A 27,611-nucleotide genomic window follows, 5' to 3' on the forward strand; every position below is an offset into this window, starting at 1 on the left:
AATGCCCTTCAGAAGATAACGTTCAGGGATCTTACAGTAGTTATTTAGGAGGAGCGTTTACACATGGCCGTCATCAAAAAGCAGGAGAAAAATAAGCAACTGAGTCACCCATCAAAAATAAAAAAGCAATGTAACCAATACAGGTTTCACGTTTCATACAGTGTTCTTCAATCCATACGTTTTGTAACCATAAGGTGGCACTCTCAGTTAATCATCAAAAGATCCAGGTAGGGCACACATCCTCTTCCTGTATTCGTGCCAAACACCAACGCATCATGTGACACCAATGCCTCAGCATGGATCCAAAATAATTCAGTTCAATGTAACCCTGCTGCAAATTCTTCTTCTGGCTTTTCTAATTTTTGCTGCAGTCCCTGAAATGCCATTCGATTATTCTTCACCTCCCCATCAGCTACTCCATCATTAATGCCACTGCTGCCAAGTGTCTCACCACCACCTCCTTCTGTCTAGTGTTAGACCTCCCCAGTTCACTTCTGGCAACCCAGACACTCTTCCCCTCGTATGTTGTCTCCCTCTTCACAACACACCATTTCAATGTCATCTCAGCTGTTTTCTTCAAAGTTTGCACAAACTTCACTGACCCTTTGATGTACTGGTCCCTGATCCTGTCATTTCTTACGACTTCACGCATACAGCTCAATAGTCCCCAGTCACTGGTCCGCTCTTCTTGCTGTCACTCACGTTTTTGCATAATAGAAACAAGATTGGTCTCTCACAACTGACTTGTAGGAGTTTCCTACCAGATTCAATGAAACTTTTCTATCCTATGAAGCTACTTCAAGTAGAACTAAACTCATGGTTTCATTTCCTTTTCCACACTTCCATCTTCTGTTACCACTGACCTCACTGTTTGAACTGACATATTTTCTCCTGTTCTGGTGCAAATTCAATTGGTTTAATTTGCACTGTGCATAACAATGATGCTTTAAAAACACCAAAATCACCATTAAATTAGTAAAATTCAGCATAGTTATATTTCTGGGCATATTTAGATACACTGTCTGGTAGGGGGAGGAAACAATTTCAAGAGAACATTAGGTGAACAGTTCAAGGTCAAAACATTGCAGGGATATGGGGAAAGAATGGGGTGTGACGTTAACTAAATTGCTCTTCGGAAGAACCAGTGCAGACTACAGGGGCCAAATGAACTTCTTCTGTAATGTACCAGTGTACAATTCTACTTCTTGCCATGGAAGTATTAGAGAGTAGACTACTTTTGTTTTGTCATTACTCTCAGGCATACTCAGGAACTCTGCCTCCCCAATTCTTTCAATTCCAAAAGATGTTGTCTCACACTGGAGTATGAAGCTATCAATATGCCTGCACCTCTCCCATATGTGAGAGCCTGTCCATGAGCAGCTAGTGTTCACATTTATTAAATAGGTGGGGTCACTGGAGAGCTGTTCCAATTCTGCCTTGCCTATCCACCCATGCAGCTGAGATCAGCAAGAAGGTAACAGATGAATGCCCGGTCTTATGACTCAGATCCATCTGAGACGGAACACTTAATCAAGCAAGCTTCAGAGTGCTGGAGCTATTCCATTCTTTAAAGCCACTGAAACTCAAAACTTTGTAAAACCCTTAAAACTTCCTTACCACGAAAATATTACTTGCAAGGTGCGTAAATTTCAACTGAGCTGATATTAATACACAACGTATAAGGAACATAATGTTGTTCCTGCATTTTGGATCTATATTAGTCAGAAAAACACCAGTTCCTGATGAGTAATTTGGTTGCTGGTTTCGCTGACACCACAAAATGTTGTTCTCTCTTTGGGGTATTTCCTTTCACAGGGAAGAAATTTAGCTGAATATAAACACAGTGCTAATCAAGCAGACTTCCACAAAAGCAGGGAGCCCTTATCTTCATACTCACAACCTCTCATTATATTTTAGTACACAGCAAGGCCAACACTAAAGAGAAAACAATGATGAGTCAGAGTAAAGCTGACCAAATATTAAATCCGAACAGGGTGGATTGAAACCACAGAATATAATGCTTTGTGTTTACTGTAACAGAAGCTAGCATATATTACAAAAAATGCCCCAATAGAAGGTAAAACCTACTGCAATGCAACGTACAACCCTCCCTGCAACTCTGCAGTACCAGTCAGTCTTGGAATGGTTTATTTTCTGACTCTACTTATTAAAATACATTGTTAAAATTAACATGATCCATTGACAGAGTTCAGGGGTGCTGCAGCAACTGACCAACGAGCAAAGAAACCAACCTGATAATCCTGATCATCAATGGAAAATCTCTCTCGCAGGTTTCTGAAAACCATTGGACAATATTCCTTAAATTTGAAACGGCTTGGGAGATTCTCTCTGTAAAATTAATAATGAACAGTTTCATCAAAGTGGGAATTGTAGTCCTGTTTTTATTTGATAAAGCAGTAAATGCCTGTGAATCAATGTCTCTTCCTCCCTCCCACCCTCCTGTAGGAGTCTAGTCATGTACAAACAGTCAATTGCAAAGACTTGGTTGAACCTATTTGCTGTATGGCCCAAATTTATTCCCATCTCCCAACCAAGAGACTATGCCCCAGATATTCTAATGGGAAGACCCTAACATCACTGCAGACAAACACTCCCCCTGCCCCCACGCTCAAGTCTTCCCTCCTCCAAATATCAGACCCCTCAGAGTCAATACCTCTAACTCAACCATCCCCACACTTCCACCAAAATAGTTCTGAGTCACTCATCTTCTTCCCTGATCCCAAAGAGTATCCTCCAATCAGACATCAGGCCCTGAAGTGTAATATCTGCTCCCCACCCACCCTGACCTGGGGGGTAACAGCCCCAATCCCCCAACTACCCCACTCCCCCCACTGATCTGGCACCCCAATCCCTCAACTAACTGCTACCCTATCCCCAACCTGTCATCCTACCCATCAACTTAGCTTCTCTTGGGAGGTATTAAAGTATCTTCAGGAAACTTGCATTATGGCAGCTAGTGTCAGAAGAAAGATGTGATTTAAGCACCAATCCACGTCACTATCAACTGTCTGTATACCTGGACCACACTGCACTGCTCAGCTTGGAGGACTCTTGGCCCATTTGGTCACTTGCGAAAACCAATGCTGATCAGGTTCGGAAATCGGGATCCTGTCCTTTGATTTAATTATAATTTTCGACAACAGGGGATCACAGGGACATAAAGGATTCAATGACAGAACTTTGATTTTTCATTCAGCCATTATTTCTTTTAATAAGTGCATCTGCTCCTCGTTTCTATCAGAAGCACAATGACAATGACGGATTATAATGATCAACAGTTCCTACCGAGGCTGATCCAAAATCACCATCAATTGAAGATTACGTTTTAACTTTGCAAAGTAGTGAATCAGATACAGTATTAATAGAATTATACTGCTGCCCAGTGTTTGTAATGATATAGTGATAATGTCACTAGAGTAAACATCTAGAACGCCAAGACAATATTCAACCATGGTGATCTTGTGGTAGTATCCCAGGAGACCAGGTTCATGTCCTATCTATTTCAGATGTGTGCAATAACATTTTGAAACAGGTTGATTAAAAAAAAATCCAGAATTACATTGCACTTGCAGTACAGAAACTGACTAATCAGACCAACCTTGCCATGTCTGCCCTCCAAATAAACCTTCTCCTTCATTATTCCAGCTCTTACTTTCAGCATATCCTTGTTCCTTCCTCACTCTTGCTTTCTAGCTTTTAACTGAATCTGTGCAATTCATCTTACCTTCCATGTGTGTCTGTAAGTTGCACTCCCTAAACAATCTCTGGGTAAATGAGTTTGTTCAGAGTTTGTGATGGATTCATTGTTGACTACCGTATGTTTATGGTTCTTAGCTTTGGTCTCACTTGGAAATAGAAACATCTTCTCTACATTCACCCTATTAAACCCTTTCACAATTTAATAAAAACCCTGTTACAATTAGCCCTCAGTTTAACCTTTTAGAAAAAAAGAAATTTATTTCTTGAGTTAATCAACCTCAAATCACTGGACATTGTCAAACCTCTAATTTGTTTACACTGGGAAATTCAAGTAGATTGGCCAGTGTGCACAATGAAATACTTCACCAGATTAACATTTCTTCTCTATCATTTTCCAAATGTATATCTCCTTATCCTCGTGTCGTAAACATTGCGAGGTGGAGGCCATGCCCCCCTCTACATCAACGGTGCTGAGGTGGAGCAGGCCGAGAGCATCAAGTTTCTAGGAGCAATAATCACTAATAATCACTCTCCTGGTTCATCCATGTTGATGATATGGTCAAAAAAGCACAACAATGTCTCTACTTTCCCAGGAGGCTGAGGAAGTTCAGCATGTCCACAAAGCCTGTTACCAATTTTCACAGATCTACCATAGAAAGCAATCTATCCGGATGCCTCACGGTTTGGTATGACAACTGCTCTGCCCAGGAGCATAAGGAATTACAGAGTTGTGAACACAGCACAGCCCATCACACAAGCCAACCTTCCATCCATGGATTCCACCCACAATTCCTGCTACCTCAGGAAGGCAGCCAATATCAAAGACCACCCCCCCCCCCCCCCCCACTATAATCTTTGTCAGGCAGAAGATACAAAAGCTTAAAGCTATGTACCAACAGATTCAAGAACAGCTTCTTCCCCACTGTTTTCAGACTTCTCAATGTACCTCTCAAATTTTAAATTAATGCTGATCTCATTCTCTGTGCATCTTCTCTGCAGCTGTAATATTGTATTACCCTAAAGCACTTTGTATGATATGATTTTGCCTGTAGTGCATGCAAAACAAAACTAGGTATGTGTGACAATCATAAACCAAATCAAAAAAAAATGTCATGCTAAAGAATGCACAGCATGTTCAGTGTCAATGCTACTCCCACAGGCCACTGCAGATATGGGCAATAAAACAAGTCTAGCTCACTGATTCTTTCTAACACTTTATGGAAGTGCTTGGCTCTGTCTTTTTCATCTAGCAACCAAGCCCTTTTCTGGGAAAAAGGCAAGGGATCAGGAATGTGGGCTAACCTCACAGTTGGATTAGATTACTATATTATCTGAGGATATTGGAAAAAAATTCAAATGTTCATAATTTAAATCGGAATCCGAAAGCCAACACGTCAATGAACTGAAAATGACTCATTAATTGCAGGGATTCTATTTAAATTAATCTATTATATTGATACAACCTTAAGTCACTGCATATGGTTTCATGTTCAAAGATTCGGCACGGTGGCACAGTGGTTAGCACTGCTGCCTCACAGCGCCAGAGACCCGGGTTCAATTCCCACCTCAGGCGACTGACTGTGTGGAGTTTGCATGTTCTCCCCGTGTCTGCGTGGGTTTCCTCCGGGTGCTCCGGTTTCCTCCCACAGTCCAAAGATGTGCAGGTCAGGTGAATTGGCCATGCTAAATTGCCCGTAGTGTTAGGTAAGGGGTAAATGTAGGGGTATGGGTGGGTTGCGCTTCAGCAGGGCGGTGTGGACTTGTTGGGCTGAAGGGCCCGTTTCCACACTGTAAGTAATCTAATCTAATCTAAAAAAAACAAGGATTAGAGGCACAATATCTTATATATGAATGTTGGACAACTCAATATGGTCAGTTCAAATGATTACACTTGAAGGCATCTCTCTTTTTTGTCCACACAATAAAACCAGAGAAAACAACATCCACCTACTTGTTAAAAAGGTGATTGTCCACTTTAATCTTGCTGTATGCTTTGAAGTCATCTGGCATCAACATTACTGGGATCTGAACGTGGCTCAGCTCATTGATCTGAAAAGGAAACAGTTAATACTGTTAACCTCACTTTTATGGCAGACTGTATTAGTTCCAGTGGATTTCCTGGCAAGGTACTGTAAATCTAAAGAAGGCTGAAGATGATTCACAGGAAACATGCTGATGTGAAACAAAATCAAGGAAATGAGTGGAAGCTAGTCAATTTCAGCACCATCTTATTACCATTATGTCCACTTTTGCTGTTTTTTTTAATACTCCAAAGTATTTTTGAGAGTCAAATATAATTTGACAGATTAGTTGCCAAATGCACGGGGCGTATGAAACTGATCCATACAGACCATCAAAAGGTCACTTGGTTTGATTCCCGCTCTCTGCATGTATCACTAAAGTGGATGCAACAACACAGCAATTCACTTAAGCGCCCCAGAGCTGCAGAATGGAAAAACAATAAGGCGATGTCTGCTCTTGATTGCTATCCATTACTTCTACAGACAGAGTGTATGTTTCTGCATTTGTGTGTTTGAGAGCAAGCTGGGGGAAGAGGGGTGGTGGTTGGATGGATGCGTGAGGGCATGTGCATTGGTGTGCATAGGAATTGGACTGTGTGTTGCGCATATACATGTATGACCTGTGCTTTTCTAACCACACATGTTCCAACACTTTTCTCTGATTAAATTCTATTGAATCCCAGTCAACAGTTCTTGGAGGAGCAAGTTCCAAGTTTCCAGCATGATGCACGAAAAAGTCCTTCTCAATATCTTTCTTATAAAGAAAGACTACTTCTAATTCAGACCCCTTGCTCTTGACTACCAGAGAAAATAGGTTCTCTGTCAACCCTGCAAATAATCTCAAACAACCAGATCAGCCATTAATCTTCTATTCCTAATGCAAACAAAACTGAGGAAAAAGGAGGTGTCAAATGTTGCCAAAGGTGTTGCTTGAGCACATGTATCTGCGTGGGTTCCAAACAAATTCATTCTGAAATGAATCTACGTATTCATTCTCATAATCTAACCCTTCTATCCCCGGTAAATTGACCAAGATAAATTGATGTTGAATGCCTCCACATTGGCAGAAAGGATAAAAGAAGCGTTTTCACGAAACAAAAAAAAAAAGATTTCACAAGACCGCCTCAATTATCAGAACAGATTTCTGGTTGGAATGGTGAAAATTTTAATTTTCATTAATTATAAATCGACTTTAGTCAATTTACTCTGCATTCCTATTCGGAGAAGAAATAGTGAGCATTAAGCGAGATTTCTGAAATCAGCCATTATAATCAGAGTTCTATTTTTGAATGAAACAAAATCACTACATCCCAGATCACAAATTCATTCAAACTGCACTCAAAAGGAGAGAAAAGTAACAGAATTCTGGCTTGCAATCTCATGAACTACTAAATTTGCTCAATTATTTCTCAACTGTCTTACACATCTTTGCCCTTGAAGAGATGTGCCATAGCAATTTTTACTCCCTGACATAGGTCTTTTGGTAGAAAATGAGAAATTACTCCATTTATGTTTCCATCAGTAAGGCCACAGCAGGTTTGCCAATATCCTATAAATATTATGCAATTTTGCTTCGATATGTTAGAATTCATTCGTGGAAGGTGATCACCTCTGACAAGACCAGATTATCCTCAAAAATCATAGAGTCATAGAAACGTACAGTACGGAAATAGACCCTTCAGTCCAACCTGTCCATGCCGACCAGATATCCCAACCCAATCTAGTACCACCTGCCAGCAGCCGGCCCATATCCCTCCAAACCCTTCCTATTCGTATACCCATCCAGATGCCTTTTAAATGTTGCAATTGTACCAGCCACCACCACTTCCTCTGGCAGCTCATTCCATACATGCTCATTCCATACACCCTCTGCGTGAGAAAGTTGCCCCTTAGGTCTCTTTAATAATCTTTCCCCTATCACCCTAAAGCTATGCCCTCTAGTTCTGGACTCCCCGACCTCAGTGAAAAGACTTGGTCTATTTATCCTATCCATGCCCCTCAGGATTTTACAAATCTCTAAAAGGTCACCCCTCAGCCTCTGATGCTTCCGGGGAAACAGCCCTAGCCTAGTCAACCTCTCCCTACAGCTCACATCCTCCAGCCCTGGCAAAACATCCTTGGAAATCTTTTCTGAACCCTTTCAAGTTTCACAACATCTTTCCGATAGGAAGGAGACCAGAATTGCACACAATATTCCAAAGTGGCCTAACCAATGTCCTGCACAGCCGCACGAAGGTGGGCATGAATTACATTCTTGACGGGTAAAGCCTATATAGTGAATGGATGGGATTTTCTGGTCATACAACCAGCATGAAGGAATAGTGAGTGATATTGCTCCAAGTCAAGATATGTACAAAGTTGGAGAGAAAATTTCAAGTTGTGGTGTTCCAATATGCTTGCTGCTTTTACTTCTCCATGTTGTTGAAATCATAAGTTTGGAAGCTGCTTTTGAATAGCTCATGTACAGTGCATTTTGCAGATGATCGACACTGCTCCCATTGCATTAGTGATGGAGGAAATGAATGTTGTAGTTACAGGATGGTGTGCAAATCAAGTGGGATGCAGCTTCTCAAGTGTGGTTGGACCTCCCCTCAGCCAGGTAAGCGAGCAGTATTCCCTCATGATTTGTGCCTCGTTCATAGTGGTCAGGCACTTGGAAATCTAAGATTATCTACTTGCTACAGAATTCCCAGCTCCTCTAGTAGCTGCAGTATTGATGTAACAGATGCAACATTTATTCCAAGTTATTTTTGTGTTAGGTTCAGTCAAATGGAGGGCATGATTCTGCAATAGTGCAGTGCATCGCTCCATGTGAACAGTATTGTTCGTGAATGGCATGAACTGGATTTGAATTCAGCGTACGTTCTTGCAACCGTCAGCTGGCTGGATTGTGATGCAGAGTGATGTCAACAGTTTAGGTTCAAGTGACTGAGGTTACTATGGAGTATTCTCCTTCTCAACCTCTGCCATCTCCTAAGGTGTGGGGACTCTCGGGTTAAATCATCATCAGTTGTCTCTCTCTCACTCTCTCTCTCAAGAGAGATTAGCTGTATGCTCCAACAGGACTATGGCAATTGTATTTAGATCTAACCATATCCCCTCAGTGTAGAATGGCATTAACTTGGCTGAATTCCCTGCCATCAACATCATTGTTACTACCATTGACCGTAAACCCAACTGGACCAGGCACGCAAATACTGCAACAATATAAAACAAAGAACTGTGGATGCTGGAAATTTGAAACAAAAACAAGAATTGCTGGAGATACTCTGTTTTTTCTCCACTGATGCTGCTTGCTGAGTCCATGTTTCAAATGCGCTGACTTTGGAGCACAGTACTTTAAAAACTCAGTTAACAGGGTTAACTTGGCTTTCTCTCCACAGGTGCTGAGTTTCTCCAGCAATTTGTTGCCTCTTTCATAACCTCAGGATATTGTGAACACTTTATAGTCTATGAAATATTTTAAAATATTTTGGTCATTATTGGAACATGGGCAATGCAGGGGTCAAGTTACGTACTGTAATGTGATAATAAAAAGGTGTACGTGTTCCATTGATGTTGGCTGAGGGATAGGTATTGGCCAAGACACCAGAGGGTACGTCCCGTTCTGGCATATTTTATGTCTAGTTAAAAGGTTGATAGGGCCTTCGCTTAACAATTCATCTAAAGGCCACTGTAGGATGGTAATGATTTGAGTAAATCAGTTAAGAGCATTGCTTGAATCAGAATACAATATAATTTGATTTCTTAAAAACTTTTATAGTTAGCAAAGCATTAAATTTGCCACAAGTACATCCACTACAGACACTTTCACTTGCAAACCTAAATTCAGTTGGAGCTCCTGAGCCTGCAACTTATGTCAAGTACACAATTATTAAATCCCAACACATTATGATGCTGCAGAAAACAAACCAATAGCTCCTATATTCTCCCATCACTTCAAGATATTCTTCAATTAGCAACCCAGATAGTAATCTAAATTACTGAACCAATAAATCAAAAACAGAGTTGCCAGCAATTTTTTAAAAATATATCTGATAATGGAAGTAGTGCTGAATACAACACATGCCTTACCCAAGCACAGTAGCAAATCATAAATTGCAGAAACCAATAATCATTAGCATATAGCAAGCAGTACAACATTAGTAACAGGAATTAACTAAAATTTATTTCGATACTGCATATTAATTCTCTTAATATATATATATATAAATACACAAGTGTTTTGTTAACCTAAATATCTTTACAGATAAACAGAGTAACAAATTGGTCTTGGTAAGCTTTTTAAAGAAAGCTTTTTAAACTTCCATTACTACGTATTTCTTTTTAAATTCACTTGTGGGACATGGGTGTCTTTTACTGGGTCAACATTTATTGCCCATCCATAGTTACCCTTGAGAAGGGAGTGGTGAAATTCAATTATTAAAAGTTGACTGTCACACTTTCTCATTGATGAAAATACAATTTGTTCTTGTGTTCTATTCAGCACCTTTTGAATAACTTGTTGCCCTGAGGGATTTTGCAGCAATGTAACGAGATTTTAAAAATACAATGTCGAAGGAGACAACTTTAGGAGAGGTGACTGGTTAAAGAGGTATGTTTTAAGGATTTGATTTGATTTATTGCTGTCACATGTACCTCAGCACGGTGAAAAGTTCTGTTTTGCATGCAGTCGGCAGATCATAACACACATAACATAACATACAGGCCATAGTGTGAACAGAGCGATGCTTACAAAGTTACGGTTGCACAGGAAATATACAAAAGCAAGCCCAGCATTAGTTTGAAATTGGAGATGTCCATTCAGTCGTCTAACAAGAGCAGGGAAGAAGCTGTTGGGAAGAGGTTGGAAGAGATTATAACCAGGGTGGAAGGAGTGTTTGATGATGTTGGCTGCATTTCCGTAGCAATGAGAAGATAGATGGAGTCAATGGATGGGTGATTGGTTTGCATGATGGTGTGGGCTGTGTTCACAACGTTCTGTAAGAGCACGTAAAAGAAAGGCAGAGGTGAAGATTTGGGACGGGGCATTTCCAGACCTTAGGGTTTAAGGTACAGTCACAAGCAGTGGAGTGACTCAAGCTGAAGATGCACAGAATGCCACAGTTAGAAGAAACATTGAATTCTCAGAGTGTAGTAGGGCTGGAGAAAGTTACAGCATTAGAGAGAAGCAAGACCAGGCAGGAAATTAGACAGGTGGATGATGTAATAACCTCCAAGTGCAAGATGCTTTAGAGTTACAACTAAAATTCAATTATTCTAATCAAGCTTCAAACAGTTAAGATGAGTCATTTGCTTTTGCATGTGAAAATGCCAGCAAACCGGCCTGCCAGTGGACTGCCAGAAACAAAACTAAACACTGAAGCTGTATAGATAATGCATCCAACTGAGCAATGGATATTTAGACAACTAGTGGATTAAGAGCTGAGTCGGGGGAAAATAATCAATTAAAAACACTCAATTTGATTTGACCTGGTTTATACAAAATCAACCTCAAACTCCCATGGAAATTCTGTTAGATAATCGAGAGCTAATCAGACTTCTACCATGAAGACTTTCAGACTTTGTCCATTACTTTCAATTTGGGATTTTCATATTAGTTTTTGTCTACCAATTAAAAGAAAATCTATGGAACATACTCTCCACAGACAGTTGGGGCAATGATCTAGGCACTGGCTTTCACCTCTGAAACAGTGTCAAATTCAGCCCAGCCTTGAAGGCAAACATGTCAACTGACCACTGCTTGGAAAGGTCATGTACAAAATGGTCTCACTACAGCTCCCTGTAGACAGGGAATTACAAAATAAAACTATAAAAAGCAAAAAGTAGGATTTTCATTTGCAGGCAACAATTGATAGGAACAGGAAATGGGCATCCAGACCCCTGAGCCTGTTCTACCGTAATATCAACTCATGACAATCTTTAGCTCAACTCTAGTTGCTTGCTTTCTGAAGTGTATACTTACCTGACTCTGATTTGACTGTGTTCCTAAATGGGGAAAGGCTTCAGAAATCTGAAGGACAAAGGGATTTAGAAGTCCGAGTTCAGGATTTACTTAAGCTTAACATGCAGGTTCAGTTGGCAGTTAGGAAGGCAAATGCAATGTTTACATTCATTTTGAGAGGGCTATAATAGAAGAGCAAAAATGTACTGCTGAGGCTGCATCAGACTCTGGTCAGACCTCATTTGGAGTATAGTGAGCAGTTTTGGACCTTGTATCTAGGGACAGATGTGTTGGTGTTGGATGGGGTCCAGAAGAAGATTATAAGAATAATCCTGGGGATGAAGGGCTTGTCATATAAGGAGCAGTTGAGGACTCTGGGTCTCAACTTAATGGAGTTTAGAAGGATGATGAGGGTATCTTATTGAAACTTACAGAACACTGAGTGGCCTGGTTAGAATAGATGTGTAGAAAAGGTTTCCACTAGTAGGAGAGTCCAGGACCTTAGGGCAGAGCCTCAGAGTGAAGGGACAACTCTTTAGAACCAAGTTGAGAAAATTCTTCAGCCAGTAGATGGCGAATCTAGGGAACTCACTGCCGTAGAAGGTAGTGGAGGCCAAGACATCGAGTGTATTTAAGACAAAGATAGTTAGGTTCTTGATTAGTAAGGGGATCAAAGTTATGGGAGAAGGCAGGAGAATGGGGTTGGGAGCCATATCAGCCATGATTGAATGCTGGTTAGAGACAAAAATCTGCAGATGCTGGATGGTGGACAAGCAGGAGGCTGGAAGAATACAGCAAGCCAGGCAGCATCAGAAGGTGGAGAAGTCGACATTTTGGGTATAACCCTGAAGAAAGACCAAACCCAAAATGCTGTCTACTCCACCTCCTGATGCTGCCTGGCTTGCTGTGTTCTTCCAGCCTCCTGTCTGTCTACCTTGGATTGAAAGCTGGAGCTGCAAGGGTGAGTGGCCTAATTCTGCTCTTATATGTTATGGTCATGACATGAAAGTGCTTGATGTTGAAACATTTGATGTTCTCAGAACTAATATGCCATTCTTTTCTTTAAAGAATAAGTACACTGCTGACAATGCTCTCCATCTCAATTTTTCCCTGAAATGGTTGAATGGCTTTTTCTTTCCTCTGTTGACAAAACTGATGAAATAACTCAACAGAGACTGGTATCCCATCACCAAGTCACCCTTTATTTACACATATGAACAGTCATTGACTTTAGTACTGCCTCATTCAGAGTCAAGGACCAAAGTGCCTGTATCTCCAACTCTCACCCTTTTTATAGGTCAGGTAGGGCTTCCTGATTGGGGCTGTTAATCTGACCCAATCAGAAGTCGTATTGTATGAGGTCCATCTAGCCAACATCGTTACAATCACTACAACTGTCATCAGTTTGGAACCGATGTACTGTTCTAGCAACAGTCGGTATATCTGCGTTAGTGGTATTTTAACAAAATAGGAGCAACTGTTGTGTGTGGATCCATACTTATACCTTGCTTATATACACTGGGCCATGGTGAGTCTATGCTGTGTAAAATGAGAAGTGTCCCAGTATCAGCTATGGCTCAGTGCACTCTCACATCTGGGTTACAGGTTGTTCTGAGAGAGTATGGCACTTTCAAAGCTACAGTCTTCAGTTGAATATTAACCTGAAGTCTTACCCATCCTTCGAAGTGAACCTAACAGATCACATTACACTATTTCAAATAACAGCAGAGCATTTCTTGCCTGGGCAAGACGACAGATACTCTGGTCACGATTACATTCCTGTGTGCAAATTGATTGCCACGTTTCCTGCATTACCTTATCATTATTTCAACTGAAATGCCAGCTTTATTTATACACTCAAGTCTTTAGATTAGATTAGATTCCCTACAGTATGGAAACAGGCCCTTTGGCCCAACAAGTCCACACCGACCCTCTTAAGAGTAACCCACCCAGTCCCAATCCCCTACATTTACCCTTGACTAATGCACCTAACACTATAGACAATTTAGCATGGCCAATTCACGTGACCTGCACATCTTTGGATTGTGGGAGGAAACTGGAGCACCCAGAGGAAACCCATGCAGACACAGGGAGAATGTGCAAACTCCACACAGACAGTCGCCGGAGGTAAGACTCGAACCCGGGTCCCTGGTGCTATAAGACAGCCGTGCTAACCACTGAGCCACCATGCCACCCCTTTAAAGTAGGGTTGAATCCATGATACCAGCTTAAAGATGAGAGAGCTGCCACTGAGCTCATAAGATCGATGCCTAAATATATATGCTGAGAGTAATGCAGTTTGGCCACACTCAAGATCTAGGCAATAATGGAGGATGTAGAAACAGGCATGACAAAACAAAAGCTTTACGCTGGTAATGTAAAATTTACTATGCATGTGTTCACATGGCTACAATAATAACTCAGAGGAGGGAACGAAAGCTGAAGAAGGGGTCTTGAAATTGTTGCCTCTGCCCCAATTCTGTACTGCAACCACACGTGTTTCATTAAAAGAACGTTGCAGTATTTTCTGATTGCACAGGGTGTGAGCCCATGTTACTGGTGTGTATCACACTCAGAACGTTGGATTGCCAAGTATTTCCAGTCTTGCAAGGGCCATAAATTGGAAGAAGTAAAAAAAGACCTATAAAAATCAGGCTCAGCACTGAACAGGTCTTGCAGCATGTGCTCAGTTCCAGCCCCCTACCTGTTCAGACATTACTCCCACTTGGCTGATTCCATGTCTTGGAAACTGAGTAATTGATGCTTCATCTCAAAAGGACAGATGAGTCAGACTTTAATTTCTATTTCAACAGCCATAAAACACAGACCATTGTAATTGTTATTGAGGAACCTAACTGAAGAACTAAATGTTCAAAAGTGCAGAATGCTACCAAGTTCAGTAAAGTGGGATAAGAGATCAATCAAATAGCCATGATTACATGACATTAAACTTGTTTTTCTAATAATAGGAAAAGGGAGGGAAAATTCAGAGGCAGTACAATGATCCTCTTTCCCAAAACTGTGAAGCTGCAGAGAATAGGAGGAGTATACGCAAAATGACACATTGGGACTTTGATGGAACACAGACCAAATTTCAAGGTAGCATGATAACAGTTGTATCAATCAAATGGCAAAAAAATGAAATTGTTCTTTTAACATATAATTTGCAAGATCATAAGATCACTTTGTTAAAGGGTGCAAGGTCATTCAGCTCATCTGAGCTTTTCCCTACAGAGTAAGCCTATATCCTTCCCTTTCTTCTTCATACTCACAGCATCCCAGTTTCTTAACTGATTAAATATTTCAGCCTCCTAACTTGAAGCTCAAACCATGGAGAAAGAAAAGCTGATGACGGAGACCATAAGTGAAAATGGGTTGGCTGTGCTGAAAGCAGCCAATGGGATCACAAAGCCTGGGGTGTGAGGTTGCATCAAGCACGTGGAGGAAGGTATTCAGGCCCTAAAATCATTGGATTCAATATGGAGTCTGAAGGCTGCAGGGTCCCCAAGTGAAAAATGAGATGCTGTCGCCAATTCTCATTGACTCCTCCACTTTCACCCCACACACATGCAACGTCCTCCTCACAACCCCTCACCTCCTTCAGCATATATACCACCATTTCCTAGCTACTACTTATTCTGAAGAAGAGCCACTGAACCCAAAACACTGCCTCTGCTTTCTCTCCATAGACACTGTCAGACATACTGAGTTTCTTATGCCTTTAAGCCTTGGTATGATTCTGATTATTCTCTTCCATACTCCCTGTAATATATCTTAACTGAGCTTGTTGACCAAAACTGAACACATTACTGCAGACTGAACTGGGTCAAAGCTCTGGATAATTGAAGCATCACTTTTCTTTTGAATTCCATGAGCCTTTAATGATTCTTCTTGAAGTCACACTTGCTTTACTGATCTGAACACATGGCCTTCTGAATTTCTTTGCTCCTTTACAGTTTAATTTATATCTTTTAGATTCAAAGTTGAGGTATTCACACTTCCCCACACTGAACTTAATTCATTGATTTGCTTTTCTTGTTGATTTAATTTCATCTACAAACTTGGACAGACAGCCATGTACAAGAGGAAAACAAAATCACACCATATCATTTATGCAGACACCCATGTAGAGAAACATCATACTATATCATATATACTGACACCCATTATATACTGACACCCATGTACAGAGAAAACTCAGACCACGTACATACACCCATCTCAAGAAAAATCATACCATATCATCTATTCAGACATCCACGTACAGTAAAAACAACATACCATACCATTAATAAGACATCCATGTAGAGAAAACATCATACCATGTACATACACCACGTAGCAAAAAATCCTGGCATATCATTTATACAGACACCCATGTTCACTAAAATCCATACCACATATAGAGACACATGTACAGAAAAAAACAGATCATATCATTGACACAGACACTCACGCACAGATAAAAAGTATACCATATCCTTTACACAGACACGCATGTACAGAATAAAATCATACCAACTCATTTATACAAACACCCATGTTCAGTAAAATCATATCATACCATTTATAGAGACACCCATGTACAGAGAAAAATATCATATAATTTTTATACACACCAATGTACAGAGAAAAATCTTACCACGTACATACACACAGACACCCATGTACTGGAAAAATCATTCTGCATCATTTATACAGACACCCACATACAGCAAAAAAAAATATCATTTATGCAGACACTCATCCACAGAAAAAAAAACACACCAAGTGATTTATACAGTCACCCATGTACAGAAACATCATACCATATCATTTATACAGACACTCCATGTACATACATACCACACCATGGCATTTATATATTCACACATCTACATAAATACCTTAACATATATTTTATACACACACGTACAATAATACCATACATTGTAACATACTAAAACAATATAAATGAAACATCCGTTGTCACATATCAGCAGGGAACAAAGTCTTTGCTCAGGCACCTTTCCCAACCAAATACTAACCTACATCAAAAAGATTATCTCAAATTCCACGTCAAATCATTTTTTGCTTAGAATTTTATCATATGCCCTTTGTGCACTGGTAACAGCATTGACAAAGTGTGGCCTATGTTAATGCCTACAATCATATAGAGTCCCACAGTGTGGAAGCTGGCCATTCAGCCCACTGAGTCCACATCAACCTTCCGAAGAGCATCCCACCCAGACCCACTTCCCCCTACTCTAGCCCTATAACCTCACATTTCCCATGGTTAATCCACCTAGCCTGCACATTCCTGAACACGATTTAGTGGGCAATTTAGCATGGCCAATTCACCGAAGCTGCACATCTTTGAACTGTGGGGGGGAAACTCACATAGAGATGGGGAGAATGCACAAACTCCACATAGACAGTCGCCTAAGGATAGAACTGCACCCAGGTCCCTGGTGCTGTGAAGCAACAATGCTAAACATTGAGCCATTATGCTACCACCATCTTTTCCTTGTATTCCACTGATTTTGTTACATGGTGCAGGATTCTACATGTTTAGTTGCCTGCACCCAGTAAGTAATATCATGGTAAAAGAAAACAACACAAATTGTTTTAGTATTTTCAATGAAATAAAAACTACTTGAAGTGAAATCTATACATAACATATACATTGCTGCAACTTAATCTGGCAAAACTGAATGGGCTTTCTCACTTCAGAAGATTCAATAATTGTGGTGGTTATTTAAATTAATATATAAAACTATAACAATAGATTTTGGTAAACGATTAGCAGTTATTTTTAATAAAATCATTTGCACTTTTATTAATATGATACTTTGCTAATGCATGAACAGGAATTGAAGGACTTGATCTAGTTTCCTGTCACACTCAGCCATAAAGACCCAACATGACACCCCTTATAACACATTAAAGATAATGTTGGAAAGATGCAGGAGCCCATCGAGTTGCACACTAGCAAGAATCACTACCTACAAAAACATGAGAAAGGGTGGACAAAGAACTGACACTTGGGTAGGAAAGAAAAAAAAAATCAGTTTTTTGGAATTGGCAATGAGTTGGAAAACAGAAACGGAATACATGAAGAAGCAAAACTTCATATGGAGCCAAACTGTTTTGTTGTTTAACTCAAATATAGTATTGATTAATGGATTGACAACACAAGGTGTTGATGTTAAATGATTTCAGAATTGCATCAAGTTTACCGAACTCACCAGTCTCACATGTGCGCAGTAGGTGGCACCCCTAATTCATTAACAAATGTTAATCTTCAGACTGAATTGTGATATTTTAAAAACATGCGATTGCATTATTTATTAATATATGGATGCAAGTTCTCGCTCAGAGCAAGGTATTGCCAGTAAACCAATGTAAGACTCGCCACTGACAGAATTGACACACCTGGAGAATCTTGCCTGGTCAAAAAGATCTAAATCTGGCCAAATGCTTGAGACATGAACAGAACTCTAATTCCCAAGGGCTGATCAAGTTTAAAAGAAATTTTCATAATCTATTCATGGATCTGTCTGAGGACAATTTTAGATTATGTATTTACAATGGTAATCCTGTCATAAAGTGGATTTGATTGACACCATCACTCAAAAGGTATAGACCATAAGACATAAGAGCAGAAATCAGGCCATTCAGCCCATCAAATCTACTCCGTCTTTTAATCGTGGTTGATAAGTTTCACAATCCCATTCTCTCCACAGTTTCTTGATTCCCTTGGCAATCAAGAACCTGTCTATCTCCATCTTAAATGTACTGGATCAAGTGGCCTCTACAGCCTTCTGTGGCAGTGAATTCCATAGACTGACCATTCTCTGGCTGAAGAAGTTTCTCTTTACCTCCATTCTAAGAAGGTCTTCCCTTTACTCTAAGGCTGTACTCTCAGGCCCTAGTCTTTCCTGCTTATGGAAATATCTTCCCATCAACCATTCTGTCCAGGCCATTCAGTATTCTGTAAGTTTCTATGAGATTCCCCCTCAACCTTCTAAACGCCATCAAGTATAGACTCAGAGTCCTCAAACGTTTCTCATATTATAAGCTTTTCATTCCTGGGACGGTCTCATGAATTTCTTCTGAACATGCTCCAGGGCCAGTACATCCTTCCTGAGATATGGGGCCCAAAACTGTGCATAGTACTCCAAAATGTGGTCTGACCAGAGCAAGTATTAATTAAAATGAACATACAGATTATGAGTAGGCTACTCAGTCCATTGAGCCTGGTCCACTATTCAATAAGATCATAGCTGACTGGATTATTCCACATTCTTGCCTATTCCCAATAAGCATTAGCCCTTACTTATCAAGAATCTACTCACCACTGTCTTATAAATACTCAAAAGTATACCTATCATTGTTTCCAGAATGGCATTGCATGAAACACAGGTGAATGGAAGCAGAGCTGCCTGAACTGCTCAGAAAGCAATGGAACTACAGTGGTTCTGTGAATTAGGGCTCGGGAAGATGTTCTGAGAATAGTTGGATAGATCTGTGCTGTGAGACCTCAGTAAAGAGTTTGAGGCACTGCTTCATGCAACTGAGCAAGATTAGAACTTAGTGGGGAAAAGAAAAGTACTAGCTTGTCAGTGAAAAGCTGGCATCTAAGTGTCAAAGTGTAGTTTTGAGAAGCCAGGGTGCATAGGCTCTGGAAAGAAGGGTCATCAACCAGAACATAAGCAGTCAATGAAACAGTCATGTTTCAATCATGGGACATGTCTTGAGGGAGTTGAGACCAGATCAAAAATGTGAATTGTCAATCCTTGAGAAGTTTTAACAATTTAATTACCCACTTTGTCACTATTATCTTGGGAGTGGGTGAAGAAGGATTGCTGATAAATCTGAGATCTGACTTGGTCATATTTGCAAATTGATACGTTGTGGGGTGTTCAGTCTCAGTTTGTATGAATTTTTGTCTCATTTTACTTTAACTTTCAAAATATAAAAGTTTCCTTTAGTAGATCATATACCCATACTAGGTCTTCACAATTGGGTTCCAGTTGTTCATTTAAAACCCTGGAATCTTATGACTTTTTCTTCTTCTTTGTAAATATCTGGGATTTCATACTTTGTTCACTTTGAACAAAATCACTGTTTCCTAGAGAGCTCGTAACATAAATATGGCAGTCTTGTCCAGAATCATAATATAAATACAATGTGATTCAGAATCATATCTTGATTTTGAAGTGAAGCAGATTGGGACTGCTGTGTTGTGACTGAATCCTTATGAAACACTCATCAAGATTTAATAGGCAGAATGGTTCTTAAAGCCATACCCATTTATCCATCACCCTGATTAATGTTGGCTTATGCTGGCTCCCGGTTAGGAAATGCCTCAAATTTATAATTTGAATTCTTAATTTCAAATCATTCTATGGCCCCACAATCTCTCATCTCTATAAGGTGTTCAAAACCTACAACTCTCAAGATATCTGTACCACTCTAATGCTGGTCTTTTAAACATCCCGAATTTCAATTACTTCATCATGCCTTCATCTGCCCCAAGTCTTTTTTTTCCTCCGTTTTTAAATTCCTATGACTTTTCCCAAGCTTTTTGTCATCTGCCTTAACAATTCCTTATGTGTCGCAATGCAAAATGTTATATTAGAATGCTCTCATGGATATTAAATTACACTGAAGTTGCTATATGAATGAAGTTACATTAATTTGCATATCGTAAAGGAGTTCAACAATCAAATCTGTTTGGACCATCTAGTGGATGCTGCAGATCAGCATTTACATTTGCTTCTTTGAAGCCTCAAATGGAAATATAAACAGGATATCCTGACACAGTATACATTTATTCACATCTAAGACTTTGCAAATATACAACATTTCTAAACAGCGTTCAGATTCAGTCAACGCAACAAATGAAACAGTTACTGTGACAAAACTGACAATGATAGGTATACTGCAGACAAGGGAAGTAGATCAAGAGAGGGTAGGTTATGTCAAGTCAATTGTCATTTCATATGGCAACGTTAGCACTTATTCTTAAGGCAATTTTGATTGACTTCAGTCCTCACTTGCAACACCAGAATCATTCTGTTCACATGGCTGAAGCACAGGGCATACATTGTCATTGTAAAGTCAATTTCTCACTTTCACTGAGCCTTTAATTAAAATTGAACAAAACTTTGCACAGTTGATACACACCTGAATTCAAATTTAGAAAGTGAGAAATCCCAATTCAACCAAGAATATTACAGCACAGGAACAGGCCCTTCAGCCCTCCAAGCCTGCGCCGATCCAGATCCTCTATCTAAACCTATGTTCTAAGAATGTGTATCCCTCTGTTCCCTGCCCATTCATCTATCTGGTAAAAACAATGACTGCAGATGCTGGAGAGCAAATACTGGATTAGTGGTGTTGGAAGAGCACAGCAGTTCAGGCAGCATCCAACGAGCAGCGAAATCAACGTTTTTTTGCCCGAAACGTCGATTTCGCTGCTCGTTGGATGCTGCCTGAACTGCTGTGCTCTTCCAACACCACTAATCCAGCATTCATCTATCTGTCTAGGTACATCTTAGATGACGCTATCATGCCAACCTCTACCACCACCGCTGGCATCATGTTCCAGGCACCCACCACCCTCTTAGTAAAGAGCTTTCCATGCATATTTCCCTTAAACTTTTCCCCTCTCATCTTGAGTTGTGACCCCCTAGTAATTGAGTCACCCACTCTGGGAAAAAGTTTCTTGCTATCCACCCTGTCTATATATCTCATGATTTTTTAGACCTCAATCACATCTCCCCTCAACTTGCTTCATTCTAATGAAAATAATTCTAATCTACTCAATCCCTCCTCATAGCTAGCACCCATCATACCTGGCAACACCCTGGTGAATCTCCTCTGCACCTTCTCCAAAGCATCCACATTCCTTTGGTAAGGTGGCGACCAGAGCAGTATAACATGAATTAAATAGAATTTACATCAAATTCAGCCTAAGTGGTCTATGTCAGCATTTTTGCTACACACAAATGTCTTCCATCCTACTTCATAATTATGACAAGATATTGTTCTATTCCTTTTTCTTGTTTGAAATTTATTTATTTATTGCCTTTTTAAATGTCTCTTTGTTATCGGCCTCAATTAGTTCTTGTGTTAATGAGTTCAACATTATAGTCAAACTCTAGGTAAAAACATTTCTCCTGTATTCCCAATTGGATTTATTAGCGACTATTTGTACACGTATGATCACAGGTTTTAATCTACCACACAACTGGGGCCATCGTCTCTATTTTTACCTCATCAACAACAACTTGCATTTAACAGAGTAAAATGTCTTAAGATTGTTTACAGGAATATGATTATTTCTATAATGCTTCCACATTAGGTTTATTGATTATGACATAACATACCCACCTGACATACCCTAGCATAACTGGTTTGTTGAACAGTAATGTAAAAAGTTAGTTATATTTTACATACTTATTTGTTCAATAAATACTGCTGGTACATAAAATCTGACACTCAGAAGAACCTTGGTTAAGGTCTAGGCCTTGAGAAATGCTTAAAAGAGAAGTTCACAGAAATTCTGTTTGCTTCCCAAATCAGCTTTAGTTAACACAAGTATCACAAAAGCATTCTACAGCAAGGCTGTGATTGAAAATTCACTACCTAGGAGTTTCATATTTCACACTTGCCTTCTTTGCCACATCTGATAAACTGCATTCTGCTACATGGCTATTGGAGAGCATTGTATTTTAGGTCACAGCTTTGATTCAATGATACTCTCACTGTGGAGTCAGAAGGCTGTGGGCTCAACACAAAGTTTGAGCACATAATCCAGGCTGACACTTCAATGTAATACTGATGGAAAGAACATCGGTGCCGTCTTATACATGAGATATGAAAACTGAAAACTGCTGCAAAGATAGACATGTTTCCAAAGCTTTTGATCTTGTTGTCATCAAAAGATCCCAGCAATACCTTAACGGCAGGAAGGTTCTTCCAATATTTATCAATCAGTCAGCATTAAATAAAACAAAATTAAATTAATTAAAATAAAAATGATTGTATCACTGATATTTGTACAACTTTGTTATTTATAAAGGGGCTGCCACATTTGCCCACAATGACGCCATTTCAAAAGTTCTTTGATTTCACAGCATTTTGAATGATCATTAACAGAGGCATATTCAAGATCTTTCTTTCTCTCTTTAATTTTACTATAGGCAGTAAATCAGCCCCCAATATACTGTTCCAGCTGCATGCATCTTCTGCTATCATGTCAATTCATGACCAATTTCCTTTGATTTTAATCCTAGCCATAGCTGTTTTAGCTACTGAATTTTCACTGCTTATTAATATTTGGGAGTCCTGATAATTATGCACATAATTTTCATGCATCAGGTGCATTACAACTGTTATTTAAGTTTGCTTGATAATAGATGTTCAGCTTCCTTTGCTCACTTATTTTCATTTATTTCTTTTTTGGCAGTCCCTTGGATGGTGTAAATAATGCTACACAATCCTGAAAAGGTTTGTTTTTTTATAAAAGATCTGAGTTCTAAGCAGAGTTTGAGAGGCAACATTCATTGAACATACAAGTATGTAAAAAAAACGACTCTTTACATTATCACTCAACAAATCAGTTACGCTGGGGTATGTCAGGTTTGTATGTTATGTCATAATCAATAAACCTAATGTGTAAACATCATAGCAACAATCAACTGGGTTAAAAAATGGATGTGCGTTCATACAAAAGGTAACTAGATACTGTAGGAATTGTTACAGTCAGTAATCTGTAACAGTGAGATCAAAGTAGCCTTAAGAGCTTCTCCGGCTACAGAGCCTACTGATCTTGTAATCAGGCACCAAATGCAAGGACTGTCACATTCACAAGAGGGAAAAGACTTGATAGAACTTTCCAATTATATTTCCAGGAATACATTTTATAAAAACAGAAGAATAGCCACAAAGGACCAATTTCAAAGTAGTACCCCAAGATTCAGAAAAGTTATGATTCCCACTTGAGATTTATGATAAGGAGTGTAGCAAGATTTTTATCTTTAGGTTACTTTGATGCATCCCATATGATTTCTCATGCCACATGGTGTTTAAAGCAATATTCTCATAAATCACATTTCTCAAATTGAAAACCTGTGTGTTCTAATCCACCACCTGGGTAAAAGTGCTCGCAACCTTTCCCAAATCTTCAGGCCCATGGAGCTTAACACAGAGGAAGATGACAACAATAACTCATGAAAGCTCCGTGGCAAGAAAGGACAGTAGACACATGGAATATTGCCATCTGCAAGTCCCATCCAAGGCATGCACCATTCTGACTTGGAACTATATCAAATATTTCTACAGTCACTGGGTCAAAATTCTGGAACACTTTCCCTAAAAGCATCGCAGGTGTACCAAACCACATGAACTGCAGCAGTTCAAGAAGACAACTCACCACCTTCTCATTCTCCAAAGTAATCTACCCACATTTTGGCATTTAACTTTGACAATATTTAAACTGTTCCAACAACAATAGCACAAAATCTAGCAATTCCAACTAGAATCTGATTAAACACTAGTAGGACAATTAACTCTATGGAGTTGTTATGTTATTTCAACATGGAGATCCCAGATAAACTTCAAAACTCTTGCACATTTTCTAAATTCAAAAGGGCAAAGAGGCCAATTCAATATGCATCCCTCATCCTAATTACTCACTTGGCAACAGAACAATCTGATGTTTGGCTGAGCCATGCACATGTTTAATTGCAGAATATGGCAAGTTGGTCAGTATGAGAAAGAGGAAGGATCATTAATACAACTGGCCTCAGAATGACATGTCCAACATTCCCATTCTGAATCATTATACTGCTATAAAGTGCGTTCACGATCAAACTCAGCTATCATGGTACTCCACAATTAAAACACACAAACATGAAATGGCCACTTGGCTGGGGTGTCAGACAAAAATACATTTTTGGAGTTATAGCCCATGATAGTAAAAAAGCTGAAGAACTTCAACATGAGTCTTGCGCTTATTCTCCAGCTAAGTTAGCTACATTTTTTAATTATTGTGCTGAGTTGTTTGTAAAAAAGTTATGAAACAGGATGAGTTAAAAACAACAGATCAAACTCCACAGCACGAATCAGCTGAGCCAGAAAGCACTGCCCATTTAGCTGAGTTGACTAAGCATTTTTTTCACTCACTTAAAAAGGCCAGTTTTCTTGCTATTCATTGATTGATGTGAGCATCATGCCTATGGTCAAAATTGATTGTCCATCCCTTGATCTCCTCAACATTCTTGAACCACTGCAGTCCACATGGCATAGGCAACCACAACTACAGGGTGAAATCTTATTAAATTATTTCACAGAGTTTTGAAGCAATGACAATTTTTAAAAAGTAAGTGAAATTCTGCAAGCAACATAACAGGCAATTTCCATTCTCTCCTTTGCCCGAAATGCTCAAGTATTGTCTAATTCATTGCTGAGGATACTTCACAAAGACAATGATCCTTCAACTTGATTACTATGCATTTATAACGTACTCACGCCCCAGAAATTCGTATTAAAAGAAGCAGACTTTGGGATATGAACTTAATTTACAAAGGTAGCATTAAAGCATTCATATTTCTTCTCTTATAAAATATATGGAATTTATAGCACAGAGATAGGACATTTTGCCACATGACGTGTATCCACACTTTCTACTTTATCCAACCCTATTCTTCTATTCTGTTTGCCATCACATACTTATCCTTAACATGAAATCAATGCTGTTTGTCTCATCTTCACTGGGAGGTAGCAAGATTCACAGTCTAACAATTTTCTGCATTAAAAAACTGTAATTAGTAACTTAGAAGAAACTTGGTAGCAACATGCCTCCTGGTTTTGCAACCCCTCAGAAGTGGAAACATTTTCATTACTACCACCCTATCAAATTTCATCTGGTTAGAAAAATGAAAGGATACAGATGCAGAACTGATTTGGAAACAATATTAAAATAAAGTCACAAAATAAACACAGGTTCCTCCGGTGTTCAATGGGCAAAATGAAACAGATCAAGAAAAACCAAGGTTCAATTCTCTGCTTGTGCTGGGGTTGATTGCAGTCTCAGTCATGTCACTGCATTGGGTGTGAGAACACCTAGCTGGGGAGGAGGAAGGATTACAAGAGTATGTAACTGTAATGTTCCACTGCATTTCCCAACCAACATGGGGAACAGGTGAACCGGGAACGTTCATAAAGGAATGGCCAAGTTGTCAAATCACTACTTGAAACACTGCACCAGTCAGATTTTTGTTTTAAACAAAAGTCAATTCCTCAAATCCACCTCATATCACTGGTGTGGATCCACTTAAAAAATGGCTAGTATTTATAATGCAGCTCCTGACTTACCTGAAAGGACACCATAAATTCTGCTTCCTAACTCCAAATGTATTACTGCAATGCTCCTCAGCCCTAATATGAAGGATCCTCAGATGCATTGCATCAGCACCAATGGAATTGGAGAAGGCCATTCTGTCCCTCAAAACAGTAACATTATTTACTGAGATTATGGTTGATCTTGTCTCCATCTACTTGTATTGGCTCCATAACCTCAACACCCTTACCTAGTAAAAATCCATTGATGTTTTACTTTAAAAAAAAGGTTCACCACATAGGCATCAAGATGTACATTGTTGCTTCAGGAACTTTTATTGCCTCTTTGTAAAGCAATTTGGCAGCAGGATACTGAAAATGAGATACTATACACACAGTCAGTCAATCACAAACTTGTTTGGAAACGTAACATTATACTAAATCCTGTAATCCCAGAGTGAAATCATGAAATTACAGGAATTACTGGACCCAAAACACAAGACAAATTATAAACCATAACCCACAATTGTGCAAAACTAACACATGCTGGCCCCAAAATAACTAAACATTCACTTAAATCATTGCTCTACCTCCTTAATCTCGTGGGTTTGTTTGGAAGGGGGATTTTGATGCCTGAGAGTATTCTTAACTAGTATTTGTGAAAGATAAAACCTCAAGGTGGGTAGAGCTAGGCCGCAGAAGCCTCGGACTTGCCTGAGTAGAGAGTTCGACCTGAAGGCACGGTTACTGGAATCCCGAAATCGCATCAAAAGAGGGGAGGACAATTTTTTTTAAAATGACACGATTCTGATAAGGTCAGTTTTATTAATAATAGGCTACGATTTCTCTTTCCCTAAAACGTGAACTGGTTTATAATAAACTTTGACAGAAATCAAGTCACTAACAGGAAAAACATAAAGGGGCCAAAAAATCCGGAGAGAAAGCAATACAAAGCCCACCACTAAGAATATGAGGGAATTCAAATGTTCATAATTTGAAATGAAAACAAAATAAAATAAAACCTTCCCTCTTTGGACACGAGAAAAAAAAATACACGAACCCGAAATAATTAAACATAAAGTCGCGCTAAATATTCCAATTAATAAACCCTGCTTTAAAAAACTAATCGGAATTAAATTATTAATTTTGCTTTTTGATTGAAACCCAACTCCTCCCTCCGCCCTAAACTGGATCTTTAACAAGACGAAAATAATGCATTTCTGCTTTCCATTTTTATTAATAAAAACAATGCAAGTCATTAAAACATTGTTCAGCAACAACATATTTACTTGTCATTCATTATTAGATGAGTTTCCCTCCTAAAAGATCTCCATAAAATGTAGTAGGCCTCCAGCTCCAAACAGGTTAGGTTCATCCTTAAAAATTAAACTGAAAATCATTCTTAAAAACATGTTTTCTCTTGCAATATGCACAATCTTAAATGAGGGTCTAAAACAGAAAAAATATAAAACCTTTGAGCATCTTAAATCATCACTCTCTCAAGTTCCAGCTTCTCATATCAAAGTACATTATCCTCTTTAAGATGCATGAATAAATAAATTATAATAATTCCAATAATTAAGACGGATCTGATC

The 27,611-nt window shown here is 39.3% G+C and overlaps 1 protein-coding gene across 4 annotated transcripts in view; it reads right to left on the minus strand.

Moving 5' to 3' along the window:
- Nucleotides 1–27,611, minus strand: part of LOC140465701 (phosphatidylinositol 5-phosphate 4-kinase type-2 beta) — a 111,573-nt gene that overhangs the window by 83,563 nt on the left and 399 nt on the right. For all 4 annotated transcript variants that reach the window (XM_072561348.1, XM_072561347.1, XM_072561350.1 and 1 more), the window contains exons 2-3: nt 5,672–5,769; nt 2,253–2,349 (exon numbers count right to left, since the gene is read on the minus strand). In XM_072561348.1, coding sequence (XP_072417449.1) covers nt 2,253–2,349; nt 5,672–5,769 — 195 coding nt within the window. The remainder of the gene's footprint in view (nt 1–2,252; nt 2,350–5,671; nt 5,770–27,611) is intronic.

Source organism: Chiloscyllium punctatum, chromosome 42 (genome assembly GCF_047496795.1).
Source record: "Chiloscyllium punctatum isolate Juve2018m chromosome 42, sChiPun1.3, whole genome shotgun sequence".
Lineage (NCBI taxonomy): Eukaryota > Metazoa > Chordata > Chondrichthyes > Orectolobiformes > Hemiscylliidae > Chiloscyllium > Chiloscyllium punctatum.